The sequence below is a fragment of the Botryllus schlosseri genome, chromosome 10 (assembly GCF_051294905.1).
Source record: "Botryllus schlosseri isolate E-star chromosome 10, Bs_hap1, whole genome shotgun sequence".
NCBI lineage: Eukaryota > Metazoa > Chordata > Ascidiacea > Stolidobranchia > Styelidae > Botryllus > Botryllus schlosseri.
In genome coordinates, this window is record NC_137245.1 from 7,974,809 (window position 1) to 8,002,580 (window position 27,772).

The 27,772-nt window shown below is 39.3% G+C and overlaps 1 protein-coding gene and 1 long non-coding RNA gene across 3 annotated transcripts; both read right to left on the reverse strand.

Annotated features, from left to right (window-relative positions):
* Positions 1-3,311: 3,311 nt before the first annotated feature.
* LOC145448793 (uncharacterized) lies at positions 3,312-5,159 on the reverse strand. Its single transcript, XM_080327244.1, has one exon. The coding sequence runs from the start codon at positions 5,157-5,159 to the stop codon at positions 3,312-3,314; it is 1,848 nt and encodes a 615-aa protein (XP_080183370.1).
* Positions 5,160-23,189: 18,030 nt separating this feature from the next.
* On the reverse strand, positions 23,190-25,931 carry LOC145449024 (uncharacterized). 2 transcript variants are annotated; one of them, XR_013918106.1, is made up of 3 exons: positions 24,916-25,428; positions 24,396-24,532; positions 23,190-23,386 (listed from the first exon to the last, which is right to left on the reverse strand). It is a non-coding gene; the product is annotated as an uncharacterized LOC145449024 (long non-coding RNA). The 2 variants fall into 2 exon arrangements; XR_013918105.1 differs by having other exon boundaries at positions 24,396-25,931.
* Positions 25,932-27,772: the final 1,841 nt, after the last annotated feature.

Consider the following 27,772-nt stretch of genomic DNA (forward strand, 5'->3'; position numbering starts at 1 on the left):
TGGTGAGAGCAACCAGCCATTTGCTGATTATACTTCACACCAGACCTGCATTGTTACTTTACATCACAAATATATTGATCACAAACGACATGATCATGGCTTACGTTGTCGTCGTTGTAGTGGGTTAATCTAACAGCAATGTATGCCTGTTTCCTAGACGGCTCGGAGCCTACATTGCGCAGTGCTCCCCTTTACCCACCCTCTTGCATATGGTCTGAATCGAACGAATATAGTTCATGATTTTATTTTCTCATGAATGTGTAGATGGGTAGTGCGTTGAACCATGTCAATTTGTAACTTATCGAGGCTTCGTATTCGATCATCTAGTTTGGCTGATAATGCCAGTCTGTAGCATGTGGTTATACAGTAACTTGGGTATTTTCTTATCAGTTCGAGATGTGCGTGAGCGATACAACGTGTTTTTTCCTGTGTATTTAACTTTATAGTCGTTGTCTGATTTGAGATAAATGGCCAATTTTCACAAAACTTGCAAAATTTAATGACTTTGAATCATTACTCATACTTTGATAATTCAAGTTGGTTTGAATTGTGACTTGACATGACTCAGGTCACATCCAAAAAACGAGTGACTTGACTTCACTCGAGCCACCTTCGAAAATCGATTGACCCGACTCGACTCGTGTAAAATTTGTAATGACTCATGACTCGAAGGTAGTGACTTCATCCCAACACTGGAATAGTGTATCCAATAATGTGCCCACCACGAAAAGCTGTACTTAAGCTCATTAGTATACGTCTTCAGTATTATTGTGAAGTAAGTCCTCTTGGCTTCGCCGCTCAAATGTTACAATCGCCCCGGATCCAGTGGCAATTGTACCGCCAATGCATGGAAATTATAACTGTGTTATTTACAACTAAAAACAAACTTGATAAAATTGTTAGGTTACCTAATTTAAGCCTACACACCAAATTTGGTTCCATTGCAGCCAGTAGCCGCATTGCTACAGGAGAGAAAAATTTCTACTTATTATATAAAAATCAATAAACAAAAAAATTCAGAATTTTCTGTTCACTCCATGAAAGTGTTAGGTTGTCTATAGAAGCGATGTTCACCAAATTTGGTTCAATTCCAACCAGTGGAAGCGGGGTTATTGCCTTCGAAAAATTTGTATTGTCACAGAATAGTATTTACGGTGACCAATTCTTGAATTATTAATTATAAGTGTGCCCACCGTAAATATTATTTTATTCAAATCCAAATTTTTTGACAGCTATAACTCCGCTTGCACGGGTTGGAATTGGGCCAAATTTGGTGAATATCGTTTCTATAGACAACCTAACACTATCATGGGGTGAGCTGAAAATTTTGAAATTTTTGGTAATTCATGTTAATATAATAAATAGAAACTTTCTTCTCTAGTAGCAATACGGCTACTGGCTGGAATTGAACCAAATTTGGTGTGTGGACTTTAAATATCTAACCGAACAATTTTGTCGATTAGCCAGTACAATTTGAGAAAAAAGTCATTTTTGAACACCCCTAATGTTAGGAGACATAACTACCGCACTGTAAAAAAAAAAACCTTGATTTACCGCGAAATGTTTGGAAGCACGGTAGCCAGACATTTCGTGGTAATTTATCATCACCGTTAGTCAATGTAAATTTAACTTACACTCGTCCGGTAATCTGACTTTACACGCCAGACTGTAATGTTAGAGTCACCTCCGGTATATCCAATCTACATTTTATCCTGTATATTTGCCACTCAGACTGTAATTTTACCACCTACCTACATACATGCTGTCTGTGTAAATCAGGATTACATACCAGCTGGTAAATTCACGTACATCCCATACCTATCGCAAAGCAACCCGATGCTAAAATATCGCAAAAGCTTCTTCACGCCGCCAAAATGACATTGGAACAAACTGTATAGTGCGGTGCTTTTCAACCTGTGTGACGGTTCGCACTGGTGCGAATGAAAAAAATTGCAGTGCGAATGACGAAGGTGGTGCGAATAGTGCGAATGAAAATCCGGATCAAGTGCGAATGACGGACGTGGTGCGAACGGTGCGAATGAAAATCCGGATCAAGGGCGAATGAAAATCGGATTAAATATTTACTTTTGAATACTTGGTTGCGCCGATAGCAGACGATATATATAAACGTAAGACCTTAGTAGCTTTCACACTCTATTTAACGTCCACTTGCGAATGAATATAACTTTATTAGTTACACGAGCTTTCGCAGCGCTGCTCCTTCATCAGGTGTCAAAGCGAAAGTAACGCAAAAAGAGCAAAGCAAAAATATTTTCAATTTGAACATATGCATATTATGACATCATAGGGAATGAGAAATTCTAGATACTAAAGTCGCGTACTCTATGACGTCATAGACACAAATATCAAGTTTTGATTTGAAATGCAAATAGTGAGTTGTGTGCCTAAAATCGGATTGGATAAGGTGTTTATATGCTAATTTGAAAAGAACAAAAAGTGCTAAGTCAAGCATTCATGGTGTAGTGAGACATACATCCTCTATCTATATTCAGCCCTTGTCGGAAAGTATCAAATTTGTCGATATATTTTTGTTCTGTAGCCTTGCGGAGAGTAGCGTCTTCCATGTTCCCGACCAATACATTGATAGTCATGTCGCTCTCCGAGTGCCCAGCGGAAGAAAAATGATCACCGACAGGCTTCGATTTGTTACCTTTCGAGATATCATGTCGGTGACCATTTACTCTCTTGTGGAGAGGTTGACTGGTTTCTCCTACGTACCATGCATTCGTACATCCTTTTCGACAGCGAATCAAATATACGACATTACTTGATTTACAAGTAAAATGGCCTTTGATGTTGTGCCGGACGGGTCCTTTTGTAATCACGGTGCTGTGATTGAGAATAGCACACGTCTTGCGTGATGGCTGTCCGCAATTTTCCACGCCATTTTCTCGTCTTGACCGAGGTAGCCTACTATTTACTAAAATGTTACGCAAGTTGCGTGGTTGCCGGATAGCTAAAATAGGTCTTCTCGGGAATACTTCATTGCATTTCGGATCGTTGATTAGTATTCGCTGATGTTTTCGTAAAATCTTACGGATCTTTTCTGCTCCCGGGAAATATGTAGTGACCAGCGGCACTCTGCGATCTTGTGTTTCCTCATTGTGATTTCGACTGCAATCAAGGAGCTTCTCTCGTGGTACATTGAGGGCCCTTTTTATTTGATTCCTTATCAGCTGTTGATCGTAGCCAGATTTGATAAGTTCGTGTTTCAAAACTTCCAAATGTTCATTTTTGTCCTCTTTCTTCGAGCAAATTTTATGAATTCGAAGGGCTTTGCTGTAGACTATTCATTTTTTACAGTGTACTGGATGGAAACTGTGGTAGTTTAAAATCTTACCAGAGTCCGTTGGTTTACGGTAGAGTGACGTGAAAATGCGACCTTCTTCGATGTTGACAAGCGTGTCGAGGAATGAAACTGCAGTCATCGAGCTCTCCATGGTCAGACGAATGTTAGGGTGAAAGTCGTTTATTGAATCATGAAACTTTTTCAGTGACTGTTCTCCATGGGTCCATATCATGACAATGTCGTCGATATATCTCGTATAAAATATTGGCCGCAATATTTGTGTCTCCATGAAATCCTCCTCAAAATGATGCATGAAAAGATTTGCGTATTGCGGAGCAAATTTCGTGCCCATTGCCGTTCCTTGAAGCTGTAGAAAGATCTCTTCGTTGAATTCGAACGTGTTGTGAGTTAACGTGAAGCCGATAAGTTCCATGATGCTTTTCTTTAAAGGATGTCCAATTTCTGCAAGAGATCTCTCCACAGCCTCCATGCCATCCTTATGAGGAATACTTGTATACAGGGATGATACGTCCATGGTGACTAATATCGTTCCTGATACTAAGTGATTGACATTCATGAGTTTGTTCAAAAAGTCCGTGGTGTCACGACAAAAACTTGGTGTGCTTTTCACCAACGGTTTAAGGTGTTTTTCCACGTATCCAGATATGTCTTCCGTTATAGTTTTGTTGCATGACACGATGGGGCGTCCAGGAATATTCTCTTTGTGCAACTTCGGTAGAAGATTGAAGCGACCAAGAGAGGGATCAGACGGGATATTGATCTTTGATTTCTCGTCTTCTTCCATATCCAAGGATTTTATAATTTTCTTTAATCGTTTCGTGTGTTCTTTCGTTGGGTCACAATATAGTTTCTGATACGACACGGAGTCGTTCAACTGTCTGTAGCCTTCTTCTAAATAGTCTTTCAGGTCCATGACGACTACTTTTCCTCCTTTATCAGCAGGCTTGATTACGATGCTCTCTTCCTGTTTGAGTTCTGTGATTGCCTTTTTCTGCTCCTTCGTAAGATTTTCGTTGTAGTTTCTGTTGAGGTGTTTCGACTTACTAATGAATGTAGCGTTAATTTGGTTGTGGAAACTTTCTAGATATTTGTCCAAATTGTTGTTTTCGCCGTGAGGTGCCCTCCATCTTATGTTTTTCTTGGGCTTCTTGTTAATAAATTGTTCAGTTATCTCGTTTCCATTCTGAGAAGCTTCAATTTGCGGATTGACATCGTAAAAATGGTACTTGTTCCTCATTCTTCTGTCGAATTCATCGGCGTCTCCAGCTAACACGTAAGGATCTAGTTTTTGAGTAGGGCAGAATTTCAAATTAAGACTGAGAACATCGATTTGAGACTGCGTCAAGGTTTTGCTAGACAGGTTAGCAACGGCTATATCCGATTTATTACTTTTAGCTGTGGCGCCCGGTGGCAGTGAAATTTCGGATTTTTCCCTTTCCATTACCAATTGCGTGATTTTTTTCTCTTTTTGAAGTATCATACCTTTGACTTCGTTTGTCGAAATTTGTTTAGCCAATTCACGCAAATCTCCTTGTAATTGGCGATCATCAACTAGATTTATGGTGCCTTCAATATCGTACCTGAACTTTGCTCGGCTTCGATAGTGAATATTAGTCAGATGTGACATCAATTTCTTCGACATTCGCCGAGCCAAGTTTTCTGAGTACGTGGTCTTGAAAGTGTTGCGTAGTGGGTTTTGAATTCGTAGACCCTTCGGGATGAGGTCGCGCTTTTTACATTCCAATAGAAAAAAAATATCAGCGTTTTTGCGAGCAATCTTCTTGGCGATTCTTTCCACTTTAATTCGGCATTTTCTGGTGTGATCCATAGTTGAATACTTGGTTGCGCCGATAGCAGACGATATATATAAACGTAAGACCTTAGTAGCTTTCACACTCTATTTAACGTCCACTTGCGAATTAATATAACTTTATTAGTTGCACGAGCTTTCGGAGCGCTGCTCCTTCATCAGGTGTCAAAGCGAAAGTAACGCAAAAAGAGCAACGCAAAAATATTTTCAATTTGAACATATGCATATTATGACATCATAGGGAATGAGAAATTCTAGATACTAAAGTCGCGTACTCTATGACGTCATAGACACAAATATCAAGTTTTGATTTGAAATGCAAATAGTGAGTTAGAACAAGTGATTTGTGGTACAGAACTTCAGAATAACGCGAAACAATAACTTCATATTGTTAATTTATTCGCTAAAAGCTTTTCGACTAACTCTCATCAGTAGCGAACGTTAGTGATGGGGTGAATCAAATTCGAAATGTAAGAACTATTTTGTCTGTATGACGTAATAATAACAAAAACAAACAACTAGTAGACGGGCTAGATACGGTAGTAACGGTACAAAACAAACGTTACGAGTACATATTCGGTTATAAATAACCGAAAACACAACACATAACATTAATGAAATATTCCAAGAGTGTAGAGGCGTTCCTTCTGGCGACAGAGAATCGGCTTCCGTAGCTTTATGATCGTAGATTCCAGGACCTTTAAATGAAAAAGAGAACGGCCACGAGCAAGTATAGAAAATTGACTGTCGTTGTAATGATCAGCACATTCTGGATGGGATAAGAGATGCTGTCCAATAGCCGAATTACAAGCAGTAACTTGATCATAATCACGCAGTGTGTCAACAGACTGCGATGAAGGAGTTGGAGAAACATTATTTATTCTAATTTGCCGTGGGACATGCTGGCGAATTCTTTGCTGCAAGCGCTGAGACGTGCGACCTACATACCGACTGTCACATCGGCACGTGTATTCATATATTATATTGCTTTGATTTGTCGCAGGTAGCACATCCTTTTGCGTTGCAGGCATCAGAGATTTCGTCGTGAAGATTATCTGAGGTTCTACTTGTGAAAAACAATGGCTCACTGACGATTTAATTTGTTTTTCAAACCTGTTGGACACTTTCCCAATCCAAGGAAGATGCAAATAAACAGGACATTTTCTAGGTCCGAACGGTTTAACTTTTCTGAAATCTTTGAGTTTACGATCTATGGTCATTTTAATGATATGATCAGGATAACCATTTGACTGAAAGATTGACCGAATGTTCTCCAATTCAGAATCAAGTTTGACTTTACTACAAATCATCAGAGCCCTGTGTACCAGAGTTCTTATCAAATTTACTTTACGTTTTACTGGACAGAAAGAATCCCACGAAATGTATTGCCCACTGAATGTAGGCTTACGGTAAACTGATGTAACAAAATTAGCACCCGTCTTTTCCACTACAACATCAAGGAATGCTAATGAATTATTAACCTCTTTTTCCATGGTGAATTTCAGTGATGGGTGAAGACCATTCAATTTGCTCAGAAACAAATCACACTGGGATTCATTTTCAAATATGGCGAAGGTGTCATCAACATATCTTTGATACATTAATGGTCGATCAATATCTTCGAATAACCGTTTTTCGTAATACCCCACAAAAATGTTAGCCAGAATGGGACCAAGCGGCGATCCCATTGCAACACCGTCGATCTGTGTATATATGGTGTTATTGAAACTAAATTCGACATCACAAGTGATCAATCGCATTAATTTAACAAAAGAAGACCTTGAGAATGGAGGAGATGGAAGGACACCACCATAGAGTTCATTGGCACAAATCTCTATAGTCTCTTGAACTGGCACGTTCGTGAATAAACTAGATATATCAAACGAACACATAGAGATTTCGGACTCATCGAGATCAACATTACGAATGGTATCAGCAAATGTGAACGAGTCACGAATGCAGTTACCACCATAGAACAAACTCACCGGCTCAAGATATCTCGCAATCCACTTCGCGACTTTGTGATACGCTGATCCAACCATCGATAGTATCGGACGTAAAGGTACATTCGATTTATGGGTCTTCGGAAGACCATACATACGTGGTCGAATGGAGCCAGTGGGTCTGATATCGTCGTATTCAGCAGAAGAGATTTTTCCCGCCTTCTTGAGGGTCAATAATAGACGCTGAATACGAGCTTCTATCTTGGAGGTGTTGTCATTGTCACACGCAGGGCCAAGGATTTCAAATTTAGACTTGTCGCCGAGAATTAAATCCATTTTAGAAATGTAGTCACACTTATTCAAAATGACTACACCAGATCCTTTATCAGGTTTGGTTATGTGAATTGACTTATTGGATTTCAGGGATCTGATGCTCCTGTAGCAATCGGACGTCATCGTGAAATCACTTCTGTCGATTGGAGTTCCACAAAAACCATGCGCTAAGCTACTTAGTTTGGCTTTAAGGGCCACAATTTTCTCACTGTGTTCCTTTGCTCTGCTTTCATCATCAAATTTCTGGTGATGATGTGACAATTGTCCAAGTAATACCTCAAATTCAGCAAAGACTTCCTCACGCTTGATTTCTGTCGGTGGCACAGAAAAATCAAGACCAAGAGATAGTACCAACTCTTCTGTGCCACTCAGCTCATAGCCAAACTAAGTAGCTTAGCGCATGGTTTTTGTGGAACTCCAATCGACAGAAGTGATTTCACGATGACGTCCGATTGCTACAGGAGCATCAGATCCCTGAAATCCAATAAGTCAATTCACATAACCAAACCTGATAAAGGATCTGGTGTAGTCATTTTGAATAAGTGTGACTACATTTCTAAAATGGATTTAATTCTCGGCGACAAGTCTAAATTTGAAATCCTTGGCCCTGCGTGTGACAATGACAACACCTCCAAGATAGAAGCTCGTATTCAGCGTCTATTATTGACCCTCAAGAAGGCGGGAAAAATCTCTTCTGCTGAATACGACGATATCAGACCCACTGGCTCCATTCGACCACGTATGTATGGTCTTCCGAAGACCCATAAATCGAATGTACCTTTACGTCCGATACTATCGATGGTTGGATCAGCGTATCACAAAGTCGCGAAGTGGATTGCGAGATATCTTGAGCCGGTGAGTTTGTTCTATGGTGGTAACTGCATTCGTGACTCGTTCACATTTGCTGATACCATTCGTAATGTTGATCTCGATGAGTCCGAAATCTCTATGTGTTCGTTTGATATATCTAGTTTATTCACGAACGTGCCAGTTCAAGAGACTATAGAGATTTGTGCCAATGAACTCTATGGTGGTGTCCTTCCATCTCCTCCATTCTCAAGGTCTTCTTTTGTTAAATTAATGCGATTGATCACTTGTGATGTCGAATTTAGTTTCAATAACACCATATATACACAGATCGACGGTGTTGCAATGGGATCGCCGCTTGGTCCCATTCTGGCTAACATTTTTGTGGGGTATTACGAAAAACGGTTATTCGAAGATATTGATCGACCATTAATGTATCAAAGATATGTTGATGACACCTTCGCCATATTTGAAAATGAATCCCAGTGTGATTTGTTTCTGAGCAAATTGAATGGTCTTCACCCATCACTGAAATTCACCATGGAAAAAGAGGTTAATAATTCATTAGCATTCCTTGATGTTGTAGTGGAAAAGACGGGTGCTAATTTTGTTACATCAGTTTACCGTAAGCCTACATTCAGTGGGCAATACATTTCGTGGGATTCTTTCTGTCCAGTAAAACGTAAAGTAAATTTGATAAGAACTCTGGTACACAGGGCTCTGATGATTTGTAGTAAAGTCAAACTTGATTCTGAATTGGAGAACATTCGGTCAATCTTTCAGTCAAATGGTTATCCTGATCATATCATTAAAATGACCATAGATCGTAAACTCAAAGATTTCAGAAAAGTTAAACCGTTCGGACCTAGAAAATGTCCTGTTTATTTGCATCTTCCTTGGATTGGGAAAGTGTCCAACAGGTTTGAAAAACAAATTAAATCGTCAGTGAGCCATTGTTTTTCACAAGTAGAACCTCAGATAATCTTCACGACGAAATCTCTGATGCCTGCAACGCAAAAGGATGTGCTACCTGCGACAAATCAAAGCAATATAATATATGAATACACGTGCCGATGTGACAGTCGGTATGTAGGTCGCACGTCTCAGCGCTTGCAGCAAAGAATTCGCCAGCATGTCCCACGGCAAATTAGAATAAATAATGTTTCTCCAACTCCTTCATCGCAGTCTGTTGACACACTGCGTGATTATGATCAAGTTACTGCTTGTAATTCGGCTATTGGACAGCATCTCTTATCCCATCCAGAATGTGCTGATCATTACAACGACAGTCAATTTTCTATACTTGCTCGTGGCCGTTCTCTTTTTCATTTAAAGGTCCTGGAATCTACGATCATAAAGCTACGGAAGCCGATTCTCTGTCGCCAGAAGGAACGCCTCTACACTCTTGGAATATTTCATTAATGTTATGTGTTGTGTTTTCGGTTATTTATAACCGAATATGTACTCGTAACGTTTGTTTTGTACCGTTACTACCGTATCTAGCCCGTCTACTAGTTGTTTGTTTTTGTTATTATTACGTCATACAGACAAAATAGTTCTTACATTTCGAATTTGATTCACCCCATCACTAACGTTCGCTACTGATGAGAGTTAGTCGAAAAGCTTTTAGCGAATAAATTAACAATATGAAGTTATTGTTTCGCGTTATTCTAAATAGTGAGTTGTGTGCCTAAAATCGGATTGGATAAGGTGTTTATATGCTAATTTGAAAAGAACAAAAAGTGCTAAGTCAAGCATTCATGGTGTAGTGAGACATACATCCTCTATCTATATTCAGCCCTTGTCGGAAAGTATCAAATTTGTCGATATATTTTTGTTCTGTAGCCTTGCGGAGAGTAGCGTCTTCCATGTTCCCGACCAATACATTGATAGTCATGTCGCTCTCCGAGTGCCCAGCGGAAGAAAAATGATCACCGACAGGCTTCGATTTGTTACCTTTCGAGATATCATGTCGGTGACCATTTACTCTCTTGTGGAGAGGTTGACTGGTTTCTCCTACGTACCATGCATTCGTACATCCTTTTCGACAGCGAATCAAATATACGACATTACTTGATTTACAAGTAAAATGGCCTTTGATGTTGTGCCGGGCGGGTCCTTTTGTAATCACGGTGCTGTGATTGAGAATAGCACACGTCTTGCATGATGGCTGTCCGCAATTTTCCACGCCATTTTCTCGTAAATGGTCACCGACATGATATCTCGAAAGGTAACAAATCGAAGCCTGTCGGTGATCATTTTTCTTCCGCTGGGCACTCGGAGAGCGACATGACTATCAATGTATTGGTCGGGAACATGGAAGACGCTACTCTCCGCAAGGCTACAGAACAAAAATATATCGACAAATTTGATACTTTCCGACAAGGGCTGAATATAGATAGAGGATGTATGTCTCACTACACCATGAATGCTTGACTTAGCACTTTTTGTTCTTTTCAAATTAGCATATAAACACCTTATCCAATCCGATTTTAGGCACACAACTCACTATTTGCATTTCAAATCAAAACTTGATATTTGTGTCTATGACGTCATAGAGTACGCGACTTTAGTATCTAGAATTTCTCATTCCCTATGATGTCATAATATGCATATGTTCAAATTGAAAATATTTTTGCGTTGCTCTTTTTGCGTTACTTTCGCTTTGACACCTGATGAAGGAGCAGCGCTCCGAAAGCTCGTGTAACTAATAAAGTTATATTCATTCGCAAGTGGACGTTAAATAGAGTGTGGAAGCTACTAAGGTCTTACGTTTATATATATCGTCTGCTATCGGCGCAACCAAGTATTCAAAAGTAAATAATTAATCCGATTTTCATTCGCCCTTGATCCGGATTTTCATTCGCACCGTTCGCACCACCTCCGTCATTCGCTCTTGATCCGGATTTTCATTCGCACTATTCGCACCACCTTCGTCATTCACACTGCAATTTTTTTCATTCGCACCAGTGCGAACCGTCACACAGGTTGAAAAGCACTGATTTGGAGTATTACATCGAAACACAACATGATATGTTGTGACGAATCCGTCCCAATACGTCATCAGGCAACGGAGGTTATTATTACTATTAAAAGTTTTGAGTGGCACTTATCACCAGCCGACATGTTGTTCGCCACGGACTACAACCGAGGTATAGCAATACCTGTGATTTGCCAAGAATGCGTTGCGGAAACGAAATACTGTGCTTTGTACATTCGTTGAGAATGATCAGTTTACAAAACCTTAAAAATGCTTTAGATGAGTGTTGGCTGTATTCAAACATTTTAATGTCTTTTTGCTTGTTGCAGTATGCAATCTCTATTTCTCTTCCAATTTCAAATAAAAAGGTTGTGTTATCAATATTTTGGCTTGTGATCCTAATTAATGGAGGGCTGCATAACAGATTCGGATTTTGAATGCTGCCCTCATATTATAGGTACGTTTCCACACCCTGTCTTAGTCCGTGAGAAGATTCGAAACCATCTCTGCATTTCAACCTTGTGTGTATAAATTCCAGGTAATCCACAAGATCAGACCCGCGGCCCGTAGAGCTATTTGAGAAACCTGCGAAAAGTTGATTGGAATTCAAAACATAAAACCTACTTATTATTGTTGTTGCTTGGACTAAAACCATAGGCTGTATAACCTGAACCGAAATTCGTGTACGTTCAATATGCCCCGATTACGCAGTCTATACGTACGTCGCATGCGTAATCCAGATTCGTAATAAAGTGGAAGTAGCAAATTATGCCGTAACAATTAAAGTCAAAAGAAGTCTACTTCAAACAAGTAAACCTTCTTAGTTATCACTGTCATGTTACGCACTCCACGGCCTGTGTTTCATATTGTTACGGGATACTCGGTCAAAGGAGGAGGAATTACACTGCACGCTTCGCTCAACAATACGGCTATTTCACCAAGCTGCACACTGCTCGGAAGGTATCACCTTGACGTGGGGCTGCATTTAAAACAAGCGGTGTATTAAAACACTTTGTTTAAAACATTTTCTAAACCAGGGGTTCTCAAAGGGTGGGCCATGGCCCACTGGTGGGCCACAGAGCATTTTGAGGTGGACCACAGAGCTATTTAGAAAATTCCTGAATTAATGTAAGTTCAGTTATATTTCTTATGTTATTCGCTAAAAATACATTCGTATTATTTAATTATACGTAGGCTATACATAAAGCTTTTCATCCGACTCTGATTAGACGTAGTGGCACGTATGAATGCCAGCTTGTGCAAATAGAAAACGTTAGTGAGAAACGGTGGCTTTTTCCACAGGCTATGACAACCTACAGCTAACAGAAACTTAAAAATATTCAAGCGTATAATAGGCCTAACTGGAAGATAATGCTGAAGTAACCAAGCATTCCAGCAGGGTCATATGTCGTATGCCGTTGAAAGGGGTATGCAATGAACTCGCAATGAAGTGCAATTGATGTACAGATTTACTGTACTTCGGCAGGCCGTATTATTGCAAGCTAAAAATAGTCATAATTGCAAATTATTAGCAACTTCTGGCAGAGGTATACTGCACCTCCGCAACGAATCTTAATCGATTCAGGATTTAAAGGAGCGGTTTAAAGGAAGTCGGTTTAAAATGTCCGGCCTGGAAATCATTGTACATAATGAAAGAGTCACATGAATTGATTGTATCATTGCATTGAATATTCTGACATCGCAACTTCAGTTGTTTTGGTACAAGACATACAAAGTAGCCTACATCATGCATATTGAAAAATCTTTCTCCACTTCCCTGTAGTAGGCCTACCCCATTCACCAATGAATTATTCGATGCTGGCCCAGAATGATTGTAATATTCCCCACAATAGTATCACTCAAGTCCTAATCGCACAGTGCGGGGATCTCATCATTGTGTTTCGCGACGCGAATGGATCAGCGGACGAAAATAATCTACTTAGGAGTTTTAGCATATGATCTACCAGGGCCGTAACTGCCGCACCCACAGCCGCAATTGGGGGAGATCGAAGGGGCCCAAGATTATTTCGTTGGTCGTTTATTGGAGGATATTTATTCAACTTGAAATTATTTTTCGCGCTTCGCGCGATTTCCTATCCCGGGAGATCGAGATTTAAATATCATCAGTTAGAGACATAGGAATATCGGCGCTGTCCATGACCATTGACCACGCATTAAACAGGATTATGACTGTAAGATATCAGGTGGGCCACAGCACATTTTTAAACCGGAAAATGAGCCACGGCCACGAAAGGGCTGAGAACCCCTGTTCTAAACAGTGTTTTAAACAAAGGTCTTTAAAACAATAAGTTTTTTAACTTGTAAAATTATGCCATAATTGTGTAAATACTTTATAAAAACATTTTGTATTAGGCCTACGGACAATTACAACCCGATACAGCTGACGTATATTGATATAGGATGGTTGGAACCCTCATAATAGTCGGTCCAACAGCAATAATACATATATTTCGTCAAAGGAGCTATTTTTACCCCATAATTTGGATTGTCAATGTCGATCCACTATGACGTCACAATTGAATATTCGTGAGCTGATGACTTAAATAAAACATTGAAAAACCTGTTATAAATTAGATCCTTGTTTTAAACATGTTTGTTTTAACTTGATTTTTATTTTAAAGGCAACCCTACCTTGACGAGTGGTATTGTTACAGTTGAAAATGAGATTAGCATAAAAATCACAAGCTAGTAGAATGAATTTGTAGAGGATTGTAAGATATTCGTGTCATCGCCATTTGTATACCGCGGAAGAATACCTATCATGAGGTCGATTTGTAATTATTTGCGGTGTGTTAAATTAACACAAGTGGCTCTAAAATGTAGTAAACAGATCAATGGGTGTTTCACGTAAGTAGTTATATAGATCGCTCGTGAGGTGGGTGGGGCTCTTATGGGTGCGATTCGCCTGGAAACTCGTGGTGGCGATTCGCCTTTTTAGACCCCCCTCTCGGCCGCGATTCGCCATGTGTTCTTATGGGCGCGGTCGTGATTCGCCTTTTCAGGTATAGGCTGCGTCGGTGACTCGCCGCGAAAACTCGTGTTGGTGACTCGCCTTTTTTACTATAGGCGGTGGCGGTGATTCGCCATGTATTCTTACGGGATCTGTGGTGACTCGCCATGTGTTCTTATGGGTGCGGTCGTGAATCGCCCTTTCAGGCATCTCTCGCGCTGTGTTGAATAGGTATCAGGAATAGTAAATAGTCACGTGATGGATTCTTAGTTAATGTGTATATTACAAATTATTAAATATGACCGATTCGAGTTAATCCCAACGTTTACGGTGAGTGCAACAATGATGTATCGTTATTCTTATGGCGGGGGTCGCAAGCGGCTCTTATGTCTTATGGCGGGGGTGGCAAGCGGCTATTGTGTCTTGTGGTCGCACGGTAACCCTTTTCAGCATAGGGATCGGTCGCACGCAGCTTCGTTGTTGGCATGTCGTACTTTCGGGTATAGACTGCAGGCGGCATGTCGTACTTTTAGCAAAAAAGGGTGTGAAATAGTTTGCTAAATCTAAGAATCCGCCGCATGGTAATTTTTTGGTAATTAGTTTACCAGAGAACCGGCGTAGACGGTGATTCCAATACCAACAATAACCGCGTTCACAAACTAACACTTCAAATAGGTGTGAAATAGTTTGCAAAACCCCGCGAGCGCTGACAAGATAATGTCTCGGACATAACCATCTTTCGCGGCTTCGTGTTACAGGCATATCGATCGCTCACGCGGTGAAATTTTCGTAAGCAGTTTGTCACAGAGCTTGATTTCACTCGTAAAGATTTAATAAGTAACGAATAACAGACCGCCAGTGTCGGTAACTTGAATAGCGATAAATTGTCACTTATTTCTACTCTAACCCTAATCCTTTGTGAAGTGTACGCTTATTCAAAAAGGTGTGAAATAATTCTAAAATCCTTCGATCGCTCACAAGATAACACCTATAAGACATAACCATCTTTCGTGACTTGTGGTTACATACATCCCAATCGCTACAATGTAATATGTTGGTAGTTTGGTGCAGAACTGGATTTCACGAGTCTGATATAATAAGAATATTACCTATTAAGTAATAAGAACCGAATAACAGAACCGTCGCAGACGGTGACTTGAATATCCAAGATTTGATACTTTTCGCGATCGCTATATGTTTCACGTTGACTTTGGTTGCGTGATGCGAATCATGAGAATATTCAATCAATGTGTCAATTTGTCAACTTGAAATGAAAACTCACTACACAAACCAAGTTGATTCGTATTTGAATGTGTTGATCCGGTACAACTCTAATCCTCTGAGAAATCCATTTACCGCGATCAGTTGATTCGAACGTAACTTGAATATTGCTGACTCCAACTTCAGTCGCATCGAATTATTCACACATTCCACGCTGCTGTTTCACACCTATAGAATCAATACCAACTAACTAAACAAGAATCAAGAATCACAAGTATGCACATACAATAATTGTATTTATTACTGAGAAATCAAACGCTTAACAAAAACACGCAACTTATCATTTACCAACTCAGGCATTACCAAAAAAAAAAAATTCAGGTATTGTTGATTGAAAATCCGTGAGTCCTTATCATCAAAAATGTTATAGTGCGGCATCGGAATCCATTCGCGGGATGTACTAAAGTTAAATTCAGACAATCCAAAATGAAATGTCTCGACTTTAACATAGTCTGAATTGAAATAGATTGACAAACATGACTACCATCTTTCCAAGTACCATTTCGATATTATACGCACATTGATTTGAAACAAGTAATGAAACATTACAACTCTATTCACGATCTGGCTTTCCGTTTGTCAAAGAGAAATTTTAACATCTTACCATACTCAAAAGAATTATTCATAACATTAACCGGTGTTAAAAATATAGTTTTCACTTACTTGATTATAACACTGCAACTCGCAAACTTGAATTAATTCGTCCTGGTTGTATTCATATGACCGATAATTTTTATTCAACGGTAAAGGTCGTTACTATTCTGTAAGACAAAGTATTTACTAATCGGTGCATATACGCGATTTGACATAAACCTGTTATATTTTGAGTATACGAGATTTGAATGTCTGAACAATAACTGAGAATTAAATTATCACAATTGAATCCAAATATGACAGCGTAAAAGATATTGGAATGTCAGCAACTCTGTACGGTCATAGTTACTACCGCTAATTTACCCGGCCAACTCGTCATGATCATTCCTGAAATCAACACAAACGCGACCACTGACTTGAGTTAACCACAAAACGGCATCAAGTTTGTGAGGAAATGAAAATAGATTCGTGGTTTTAATTGAATTGCGCTGTTTTAATGTACGCTTCAACATGGGGACTTGACGCTGAACAACAATTTGTCACTGGTGTGCAAGGAGTTAGGAACATTTTAATACAGCTCCATCTACTGGTTGTTGTGAGGATAATCATGTGATGACACAGCGCTTTTCGTTAGCAAAGTAAATTGATTTGTGTGTAAGATGTAAGCACCGTAACTAGAAAACATATGTACTCTGTTTTTGAAGTAGTTGGTTTATTGCTATGACTTTGACAGAATATCGAGAAGTGAGTATGCCTTACATTCACGAAAGTTTACGTGGCTCCGTTGTAATAAATTGGTGTTAACTAATCTCAGCTGGATACTACAATTGTGCTGGACTTACACGTGGTATTCGCATACTGCGCACACACAAACTTTTGTGTAAACAACTCGGATGTTACTGTTGGTACTAGTGTTGTGTTGAACTATTTGGTTCTTAAGACACATGAACAACCATTCAGACAATAAAGGTCTTGAGGTAACGAAACAGTTTGTAGAGTCAAACCAACCATTCTTTAGTTTCGTAATGTGAAAATATCGAGTAAAGTTGATTACTTTGTGTGATGTAAATATCTTTCGTACTTTTGTAAGAGTTGTGGGGGTCTCATGAAAAAGTAACTAGTTGACAAAAACAAAATATTGAATGAAGGTTCGTCTGTTGTTTTCATAAGTCAAGAGAGTGAAAATTGTTGTTGTTGTTTTTGTTACACTAAATCGAAATAGTGTGAAAGCGTCACCAATCATTGCGTATGTTCGTAGCATGGAATATCGAATATTTTCGTGTACCATGAATATCTTTCATATACACTTAGTATGAAATGAGATGCGTGGAATAATAATTAGTGTCCTACAAAAGTAAAACTTGTTGTGTTTGCTTGTGTACTTTTTATCATTGTTTGTTGTGGTTTTGAAAGACGGGCGAGTTTACATTTAAATATAGTAAGCGGGACAACTCAAGTAATAAATTTTGCTCGGTTGAAAATCGACTCGTTTGAAAATACCGGTCAATGGAGTAACAGTATCAATGTGAGTAGTATATTATTTTTCGCGAGGTGCACCAATCTTCTAAACTTTTCAAAAATTCATCATGTCATAGAAAAGTCGGTTGTTATGAACTCGAAACAAATGTACTTCGATTGTCACGACGATGGAAATTACGATCAACACAGTATTTCGTAAGTGAATGTGTATCGTTTGGTATGTTCAGCAGTCACTAAATGACAAAAATAGCAAACTGATGCAACCCGGTAGTTAAACGATACAGTTACAAGTTGGATGTAATCTTGATTTACAGATGACAGCTTGATGATGTAAAGCTCAGCCACTCAAATGTGTTCATTGCAAAGTATTTGACCAAAAATAAAATATCAAATGGGGACTTCGGTTTCATTACCAAGCGAGTGAAAATTGTTTTCTGCTGGGTGGATATGATTTACATTTAGAAAAACGATGTAGACCGATTAAGCGACGCTGTTTCATATCCGTCGAGTGAGTAAAATTTCTTTGGAGTTCGGTTTAGTGAGTTAATCGCTAGGGGTTCAATCACATACAAGTAACGTCTTTTAGTGACAGAGTATTGTGATGACATTTACTTTAGTGAATGACAACGGAAAAATTTTTGATTGCATTGTCGGTGGGTTACACAAATAATTCTAGTACACCTAACTATAGGACACATTTGGCAAACATCGTACAAATTGTTTCTTTGTGATGGTAATGACTTTCAGCGGCTTGGTCTCATGTCGGGAATTATTATTTGAGGGTTGAAAAACAATTTCAATCAATACTACAAACGACCAACAATGCAAAACGCGTTTAGTGAATTACAGTGTAGCAAGTACTTCCTTGATATTACGATTGTTGTGCAACAGAAATTTCTAACTGAATTGGATGCGTCTAGCAAACATATCCCAATTTACTTTTGTAATGATCAAAGTCTCCTCGCGATATTTTACATTTAGCACGTTCTATGGAAAGTGTGAACGGAGTTGAGTATTAATCGTGTACTTGGGATAGTGCTTTGATATCAAAGAAATATTTTCACACTGTGTAATGTTTCGATTCTCTGTTGTGAATACCGACAGTAACGACATTGATGTTAAATCCTCACTCTTGGTCATTGTAAGCGAATCCTAAACATCGCAACAGTCGGTATGGAAATCGAACGCATGCATAATTTTAGATAGGCGACACTAACAAGTTTATTACATCCGTGAAATACTCTGAAACGTCGATTCGTGATTGTGTTAGCTATATTCATCTTCCATATCTGTGGGCACAAAGATTTCTTAACTTTGGTTACAGCTCATTCGTAACGAATTGTTGCGTGCAATCTAATAAAGCGCAAGTCGAAGATGAATGATTTGATTTCAATGAGCTTGAAAGTCCTTTTGTTTTGGTGTTGGGTTTAATACAATTTGTATGACTATGACGAATCCGATTCCAAAAGTGCTATGTTACATTTAACAAAAAGTTTGATGACTTGTATTCTGATATTGATAGATGTGAAAAGTAATATGACTAGTTTATAAAATCTCGGTAATGTTCTTTGTCATGTCTGTGTTCAACAAATATGCGATCAAGTCTTACCATTCGATATTAACTTTCGCAGTCGACGTAAGCGATAATTTGTTGAAGTAGCAATATCGACGAGTTCAATAATATTCCCCATCGATGCATTCCAATAATCTGTCAGCTGCAAGCTGATTAAAAACTTGATGCCGTTTTGTGGTTAACTCAAGTCAGTGGTCGCGTTTGTGTTGATTTCAGGAATGATCATGACGAGTTGGCCGGGTAAATTAGCGGTAGTAACTATGACCGTACAGAGTTGCTGACATTCCAATATCTTTTACGCTGTCATATATGGGTTCAATTGTGATAATTTAATTCTCAGTTATTGTTCAGACATTCAAATCTCGTATACTCAAAATATAACAGGTTTATGTCAAATCGCGTATATGCACTGATTAGTAAATACTTTGTCTTACAGAATAGTAACGACCTTTACCGTTGAATAAAAATTATCGGTCATATGAATACAACCAGAACGAATTAATTCAAGTTTGCGAGTTGCAGTGTTATAATCAAGTAAGTGAAAACTATATTTTTAACACCGGTTAATGTTATGAATAATTCTTTTGAGTATGGTAAGATGTTAAAATTTCTCTTTGACAAACGGAAAGCCAGATCGTGAATAGAGTTGTAATGTTTCATTACTTGTTTCAAATCAATGTGCGTATAATATCGAAATGGTACTTGGAAAGATGGTAGTCATGTTTGTCAATCTATTTCAATTCAGACTATGTTAAAGTCGAGACATTTCATTTTGGATTGTCTGAATTTAACTTTAGTACGTCCCGCGAATGGATTCCGATGCCGCACTATAACATTTTTGATAATAAGGACTCAAGGATTTTCAATCAACAATACCTGAATTTTTTTTTTGGTAATGCTTGAGTTGGTAAATGATAAGTTGCGTGTTTTTGTTAAGCGTTTGATTTCTCAGTAATAAATACAATTATTGTATGTGCATACTTGTGATTCTTGATTCTTGTTTAGTTAGTTGGTATTGATTCTATAGGTGTGAAACAGCAGCGTGGAATGTGTGAATAATTCGATGCGACTGAAGTTGGAGTCAGCAATATTCAAGTTACGTTCGAATCAACTGATCGCGGTAAATGGATTTCTCAGAGGATTAGAGTTGTACCGGATCAACACATTCAAATACGAATCAACTTGGTTTGTGTAGTGAGTTTCATTTCAAGTTGATAAATTGACACATTGATTGAATATTCTCATGATTCGCATCACGCAACCAAAGTCAACGTGAAACATATAGCGATCGCGAAAAGTATCAAATCTTGGATATTCAAGTCACCGTCTGCGACGGTTCTGTTATTCGGTGCTTATTACTTAATAGGTAATATTCTTATTATATCAGACTCGTGAAATCCAGTTCTGCACCAAACTACCAACATATTACATTGTAGCGATTGGGATGTATGTAACCACAAGTCACGAAAGATGGTTATGTCTTATAGGTGTTATCTTGTGAGCGATCGTAGGATTTTAGAATTATTTCACACCTTTTTGAATAAGCGTACACTTCACAAAGGATTAGGGTTAGAGTAGAAATAAGTGACAATTTATCGCTATTCAAGTTACCGACACTGGCGGTCTGTTATTCGTTACTTATTAAATCTTTACGAGTGAAATCAAGCTCTGTGACAAACTGCTTACGAAAATTTCACCGCGTGAGCGATCGATATGCCTGTAACACGAAGCCGCGAAAGATGGTTATGTCCGAGACATTATCTTGTCAGCGCTCGCGGGGTTTTGCAAACTATTTCACACCTATTTGAAGTGTTAGTTTGTGAACGCGGTTATTGTTGGTATTGGAATCACCGTCTACGCCGGTTCTCTGGTAAACTAATTACCAACAAATTACCATGCGGCGGATTCTTAGATTTAGCAAACTATTTCACACCCTTTTTTGCTAAAAGTACGACATGCCGCCTGCAGTCTATACCCGAAAGTACGACATGCCAACAACGAAGCCGCGTGCGACCGATCCCTATGCTGAAAAGGGTTACCGTGCGACCACAAGACACAATAGCCGCTTGCCACCCCCGCCATAAGACATAAGAGCCGCTTGCGACCCCCGCCATAAGAATAACGATACATCATTGTTGCACTCACCGTAAACGTTGGGATTAACTCGAATCGGTCATATTTAATAATTTGTAATATACACATCAACTAAGAATCCATCACGTGACTGTTTACTATTCCTGATACCTATTCAACACAGCGCGAGAGATGCCTGAAAGGGCGATTCACAACCGCACCCATAAGAACACATGGCGAGTCACCACAGATCCCGTAAGAATACATGGCGAATCACCGCCACCGCCTATAGTAAAAAAGGCGAGTCACCAACACGAGTTTTCGCGGCGAGTCACCGACGCAGCCTATACCTGAAAAGGCGAATCACGACCGCGCCCATAAGAACACATGGCGAATCGCGGCCGAGAGGGGGGTCTAAAAAGGCGAATCGCCACCACGAGTTTCCAGGCGAATCGCCGCCGCACCCATAAGAGCCCCACCCACCTCACGAGCGATCTATATAACTACTCACGTATTTGTGCAGTTGTATTGAGCGTAAAAAAATACTCGTGCCCTAGGTTCAGTTGGTAGGATTGAAAAGAGTTTGGTGTGGGAAGGGTGCGTGAATTTCTTTTCGGAAATTATTCCGCATTGCGTTATCCTCTTGCTGCGTAACGGCATAACATGGCGGTGGTCTCGCCAGGCCGTCCGTGAAATGGGGAATTACCAAATTTGAAAGCTCTGACAAGGAGATGCTGACAACGAAATGCTGTCATGTTGCTATGAGGCCCAAAGAACATCAAAATGTATGCAATATCTATCGAATAGCCAGAAAAAAACGAATTACGAAGATATCCTGCAAATCTCAAAATTTTCGAATATCACATACCAGAAATTGCGTCGATCACCCTGGGCCCCAGACCAGTCTTTTTTCTTAAGATTGTTGTTTCTCTCCCGGCTACAACACACAGTCATATATCCAGAGGTGGTTAGCAACGAAGTACTTCTACTTTTTGAAAGTACTCAAGTAGTTTTCCTCTACTTTTCGTACTTACTCAAGTATATATGATTTTCTCTACTTCTAATTCATAACATTTTGTTATCTACTTACTTACTTTTCGCTATTTTCAGTTTGTCAAGTGGAAGTAGTTCAATCCCCCAATACGAAAGGTAGGCTGAGGAATTTAACATTTAATATTCATAAAAGTCAAGAAAAGCCCAGAAATTTTGTTGCGCTTCGCGCACAGTAGTTATGGTGTGAGATATATGTTTTCACGAAAGTATCAGTGAATATAATTTAGGTATCGGATTGCCTATGGTTCCGCTCACACCGTATTGTCGCTCATATCAAATATTTCATCTCAGTAAATATGGCCCACCGTAACGTTTGAAACTACCGTTTCGCAATCCAGCAATTACCTATCCTATCGTTACGGTATCTAGCAACCCATTAGGTGTCTTGCTAATTTGGAAAATCCGGCTTTTTGGAACGTTACACCTGTTTTAGCAGATCACCTTTGAAGCTTCAGGGACAAAAGACATTAAATATATTTCCGCCTTTTAGATGTGGTATTTGTATTTCACTTTCAATTCCGAGTGTGATACTTGGATTATACAATAATATAGGTGAACTCGCTCATGAGGAGGTAAATATGGGCTTAGATTACTTTATATTATGTCGCATCTACACTGTAAAAAAAAAACCTCGATTTACCGCGAAATGTTTGGAAGCACGGTAGCCAGACATTTCGTGGTAATTCAACATTACCATTAGTCAATGTAAATTTAACTTACACTCGTCCGGCAATCTCACTTTACACGCCAGACTGTAATGTTACAGTCACCTCCAGTATATCCAATCTATATTGTATCCTGTATATTTGCCACTCAGACTGTAATTTAACCGCCTACCTACATACATGCTGTCTGTGTAAATCAGGATTACATACCAGCTTGTAAATTCACGTACATCCCATACCTATCGCAAAGCAACCCGATGCTAAAATATCGCAAAAGCTTCTCCACACCCCCAAACGACATTGGTACAAACTGTATATTCATTCATGATTCACGATGAGAAGATTATCGATGGAAAAGTATTGCTGCTGGAGGTCTAATTTTTCTTTAGGAGACATGCAGTAACACGAGTGGTCTCCCACCATCGGTCAAACTTCCAATTGTTTCTTTTTCTCGTCCTCATTCCTTCTGTGTAGCTAGTATCTTGCAGTTCCACTAAAAAGAATACATGCATAAGTCGCTATATTAAGCAAAGTTCCTAACCTAGACATGACATTATAAAGACTACTAAGACAAATAGGGTAACAAAAATACAACAATTTTTGAAGTACCGGTACTGGTACATTGTGTGGTGACGGCTCCGCCTTTTACATGATATAGCAGAGATTCATGACTTACTTTATCAAATGCAGCAGGCAAGTTATAAATGATATTGCATCTTCGTGTGGGCCAATTATTATTAGTCATGCACTTTATTGCATACTGTTATTTCTTGATCCCCGATCCGAATTGTTCATCGTATCGGTAGTGGAAATATATTGAAATCGCCCAAATGTACCATAAAAAATTTTCTATCGTGAGGAGCACACGATTCTGATTCCTGCTCAGATTTAGAAGGGCGCTACTATATTAGAATCAAAAAATTAAGTTATGTTGCGTGGAGCGCGAAGAAAATTTCGAGAATAATTGAAATTTTAAAAAAAAATTGGGAGTGAATTAGTAATTTCAATTTGCATGTCGACGGATGCTAACACATACTAATTGAATTAGGTGTTGACAACCGCACAAATTCCCATTCACGGCAGTAGGTGCCCATCTCAGATCTAATAGTATACGTATGGTATGTCTTACGCCAAGTTTGAATACGTACTCCAGTCTTTAAGATTTTTGACAAATTTCCCCAAACTTGTTTGAAAATAGCAAAAAAACATTGGACAGGACATCAATTTGTTTCAAGGTCGGTTGTACTGAGACTAATCCTAATGCTGTTAGTGACTACAGAGAACAAGGAGTCGTTCGACGTTCTGTACTACCATGCCCAATTTGATCAGTTTTGGAATTGAATTGTGTTGATATAGGGTAGCTTAATTGAGTGTGAAACCGAGCAACCTATATTGCATCCAAGTCTGTCTTACGCAGTGCAGTTCGCCATCTATTAACAACAGCTACCCAGCGCAACGAGTTTTAGGCTACTGACAAGGCTATGAAGTGATGAATGACTTACACGTGGGAATTCCTCTAAATCTTCAACGAATATCAAAAATTTGCTTGAATGAAGTTGAACGCGACTGCTGGAGTTAGAATTTGGCGAGCTTTCTTGAATACCGGTACGAAATAAGTTTCATCTTCAACAATCGTCTTCTGAAATTGGTAGCGAAACACATGTTTAGTCAGAATTCATACAGACTTAGTCAATTTCTCGCGTTCCCCAGGTTGAGAACCACTGATATTAGGGTATTGAAGCAAAATGTTCCTCATTTGAGGTGGCATGTGTGCCAAACAAATCCAGCAGTGGATGGAAACATCTCTATGCTATGGCCCAAAAATGACATAAACATGCCAACAGTTTCAACCACTCCGCGGCAGAGTATGTGGTGTCACAGGTCAGTATATAGGTCGACTAACATCCCTAAATAGAACAGAGAATGCGGCGAATGAAGTATTTCAATCATGAAATCAAAGTCATCCCGGTGGTGTGCACAGTCGTAGATATTCACGGTAACGAATACTATGTAGTACTGTACCTTTTACGATGCGTATCACAATCAGCATTCCTAGGAATCTTCAACGATCGTGTCCACTTTCTTCAAGCCAACAAGCTTCGCTTCACCCTTTGCTCAAATCTCAATAATGGCCAGACGACGATACGACACTCAAACGATTTCGAAATAAGTGGTATTCATCCGCTGACATGCGACCAATAATATCTACTGGCCACTGCGTTATAATGGTTAATTTAGGTCGTTTTTTTCATACAGAAACATTTATCATTACATCTAGTTCCTTTCTTTTCCATCTAATTGCGTATAAATTGATATTTATTCCATGTGTTGTCACTACTTACCGTACTTACTTAACCAGACGCTCCTTGTGATGTCACAGTTGTGCATTGGTTGTTTACTACGAATCTCAGAAAAAGCAGTAACGCGTAACGGTAACCTATGACAGGTCGCCTTGTTCGCCATCAACGAATGGTCAACTTAGCATGCGACGCTGATATTTCTAGTTCCTGAACAATATTATACATCCTAAACAGATATTCTAACTAATCAGTCCTATCCGTGACAACGAATGTAACCAACGAGACCGGTCGTATAGGCATAGCCTTATAATATAAAATAGTGGCTATCTACGATTGTCAGTTGTTTCTTTTACCCTACTATGTACTATTGTACTATACTGAAATTGGTACTAGGGCCAACAATTTCCGTATGACAGACCCCAGTCTGGTGACCGAGGTTGAATCAGGTCAAATCACCACGAGAATGATATCAGTAACATCCATTTCCACGTATACATTGGCTGCAGGGATTTTCAGGTTAATCAATTTTGCCAATAGCCTGGTAAACTTCAGTAACGAGTAACTGTCAGTAATTTTGCGAAGAAATCTGGTAACTTGACTTTAGAGCTAAATTGAGGTAATATTACATATCAAAATGTGAAATTACAAGCTACGAACAGTTATTGGCAGCTACCGGTAATTCGTTGCAAAATTTACAGAGATTTCCCAGTAAATCTACCAGATTTTTTACAGTGTAGTAGTAAAATGTGCGCTGTAGTGCACATTTAAAGCAATAGTTAGTTTTATCCTGAAAATTATCATTTGGAAACTATTTTTTCGACTGATTACGTCAATTACCACCCCCTATAGAAAGAGTCAAATGACAGCTATATCTCATCACCGATGATTAGTGGGCACAAATTTAACACGTTTTCCGACGATTTCTAATATTAGATACTGTCCCTTGCTATTATTTTCAGAAATTTCAATTGACAGATGTTTTAATTATGTTAAAAAATGAGTGATATAGCTATACAGAGATAGTGTCGTAATGACCTTCATATGTTTTGCTATACATATTTTACGAGAACACGTTGAACATGAAGCGATTCAATGTGTGAAATGTCACCAAGTGCACTTACAAACAGTACTTTGGTATGACACGTTGGAAGATGAAGACAAACGACGGGCACGGCGAACGATTCGCCAGCATTAGGCTGAAATTTCGTGCTTATGGACTCAAGGTAAAGTCTAAATCAGGGGTTCTCAAAGGGTGGGACACAGAGCTATTTGGAAAATTGAAGAATTACTAAAAGTTTACTTGTAGATATTATGTTTATATATTAAAAAATATATTCATATTATTGTATTATATACGTAGGCTATATAAAGCTTTTTATTCGACTCTGATGAGATGTAGTGGCAATTATGGAGTCACAATGTACAAGTCGAAAATGGGAGGAGAAACGGCGAAAACGGGAGGGAAAACGGTTTTGACAATCTACGGTCTACATCAGTGGTTCCCAACCTTTTTCGACCCATCGCCCCCTTTTCAAGGTCAACACCGATAATCGCCCCCCAAATTTTGTGTACCGAAAATTGGGCATACAAATTGCAATCATCGGCGGGTTGACTAAAAAAAAGGTCGAATTTTCGGCTCGAAGTCTGATTTGACACACTTTTTCACACTTCTATAACTAAATTTTGCGTGGGTTGACTAAAAAAAAAAGGTCAGCCGTTTAGACGCGCCATCGCCCCCCTATCGCCCCTTCGCTATTTTTGCCCCCCGTCGCCCCCTTTGTCCATTTTCGCCCCCTGTCTCCCCCTTCGTCATTTTCGCCCCCCTAGACCGCCAAATCGCCCCCTGGGGGGCGATATCGCCCACGTTGGGAACCAGCACTGGTCTACATCAACGAAATAATTTTGATTATGTAATAACTGGAAGTTAATGCTAAAGTAACCAAGTATTCTAGCAGTGTCACACGTCATCTGCCCTTGAAAATGATGACATTAAACTCGGACTCAGGTACATTTGATGTAGATTGATGGTACTTCGGCCGCTCGAATTATCGTAACATACAAAGCGCCACAGTTGCAACTATTTATCAATTATCAACTTTCTGTGGAAGTACACGGCACCACGGCAACAAATCGTAATGGATTGAGCATTTATCGCAGCACATTAATCATTAAGTCACTGTACATATTGTTGGAGTATAGGCTATATCAGTGCTCTTCCACCTTTTTCGCCGTGGTACACCCTTCTAATTTTTATTCGAAACTCGTACACCCCTGACCACATTACACTCTGACTCCGTAGTAAGCCTAATCCAGGGGTGTCCATTATGGGGATGGTGTGAACGTGCGGTCCACGTTCGCGTTCTGTGTGTGAACCTATGAAATTTAGAGGTTCGCGTTCACAAACGAACCTTGGCAGGTTCTGCACCGTGAACCTTTTTCATTTAGTCCAATTTTTCACGTCCTTACTACACCTTTGATTCAAATTGTTTGCATTGCAACTTCGGGCCACTCTATGCGTGACTTTGCAGCATAAAAAAGCAACACTAAACGAGCATGAACCATCACAAAAAAAGATTGCT

Excerpts from the sequence above, each read along its gene's own strand:
- LOC145448793 (XM_080327244.1), bottom strand. The coding sequence starts at position 5,159 with ATGGATCACACCAGAAAATGCCGAATTAAAGTGGAAAGAATCGCCAAG.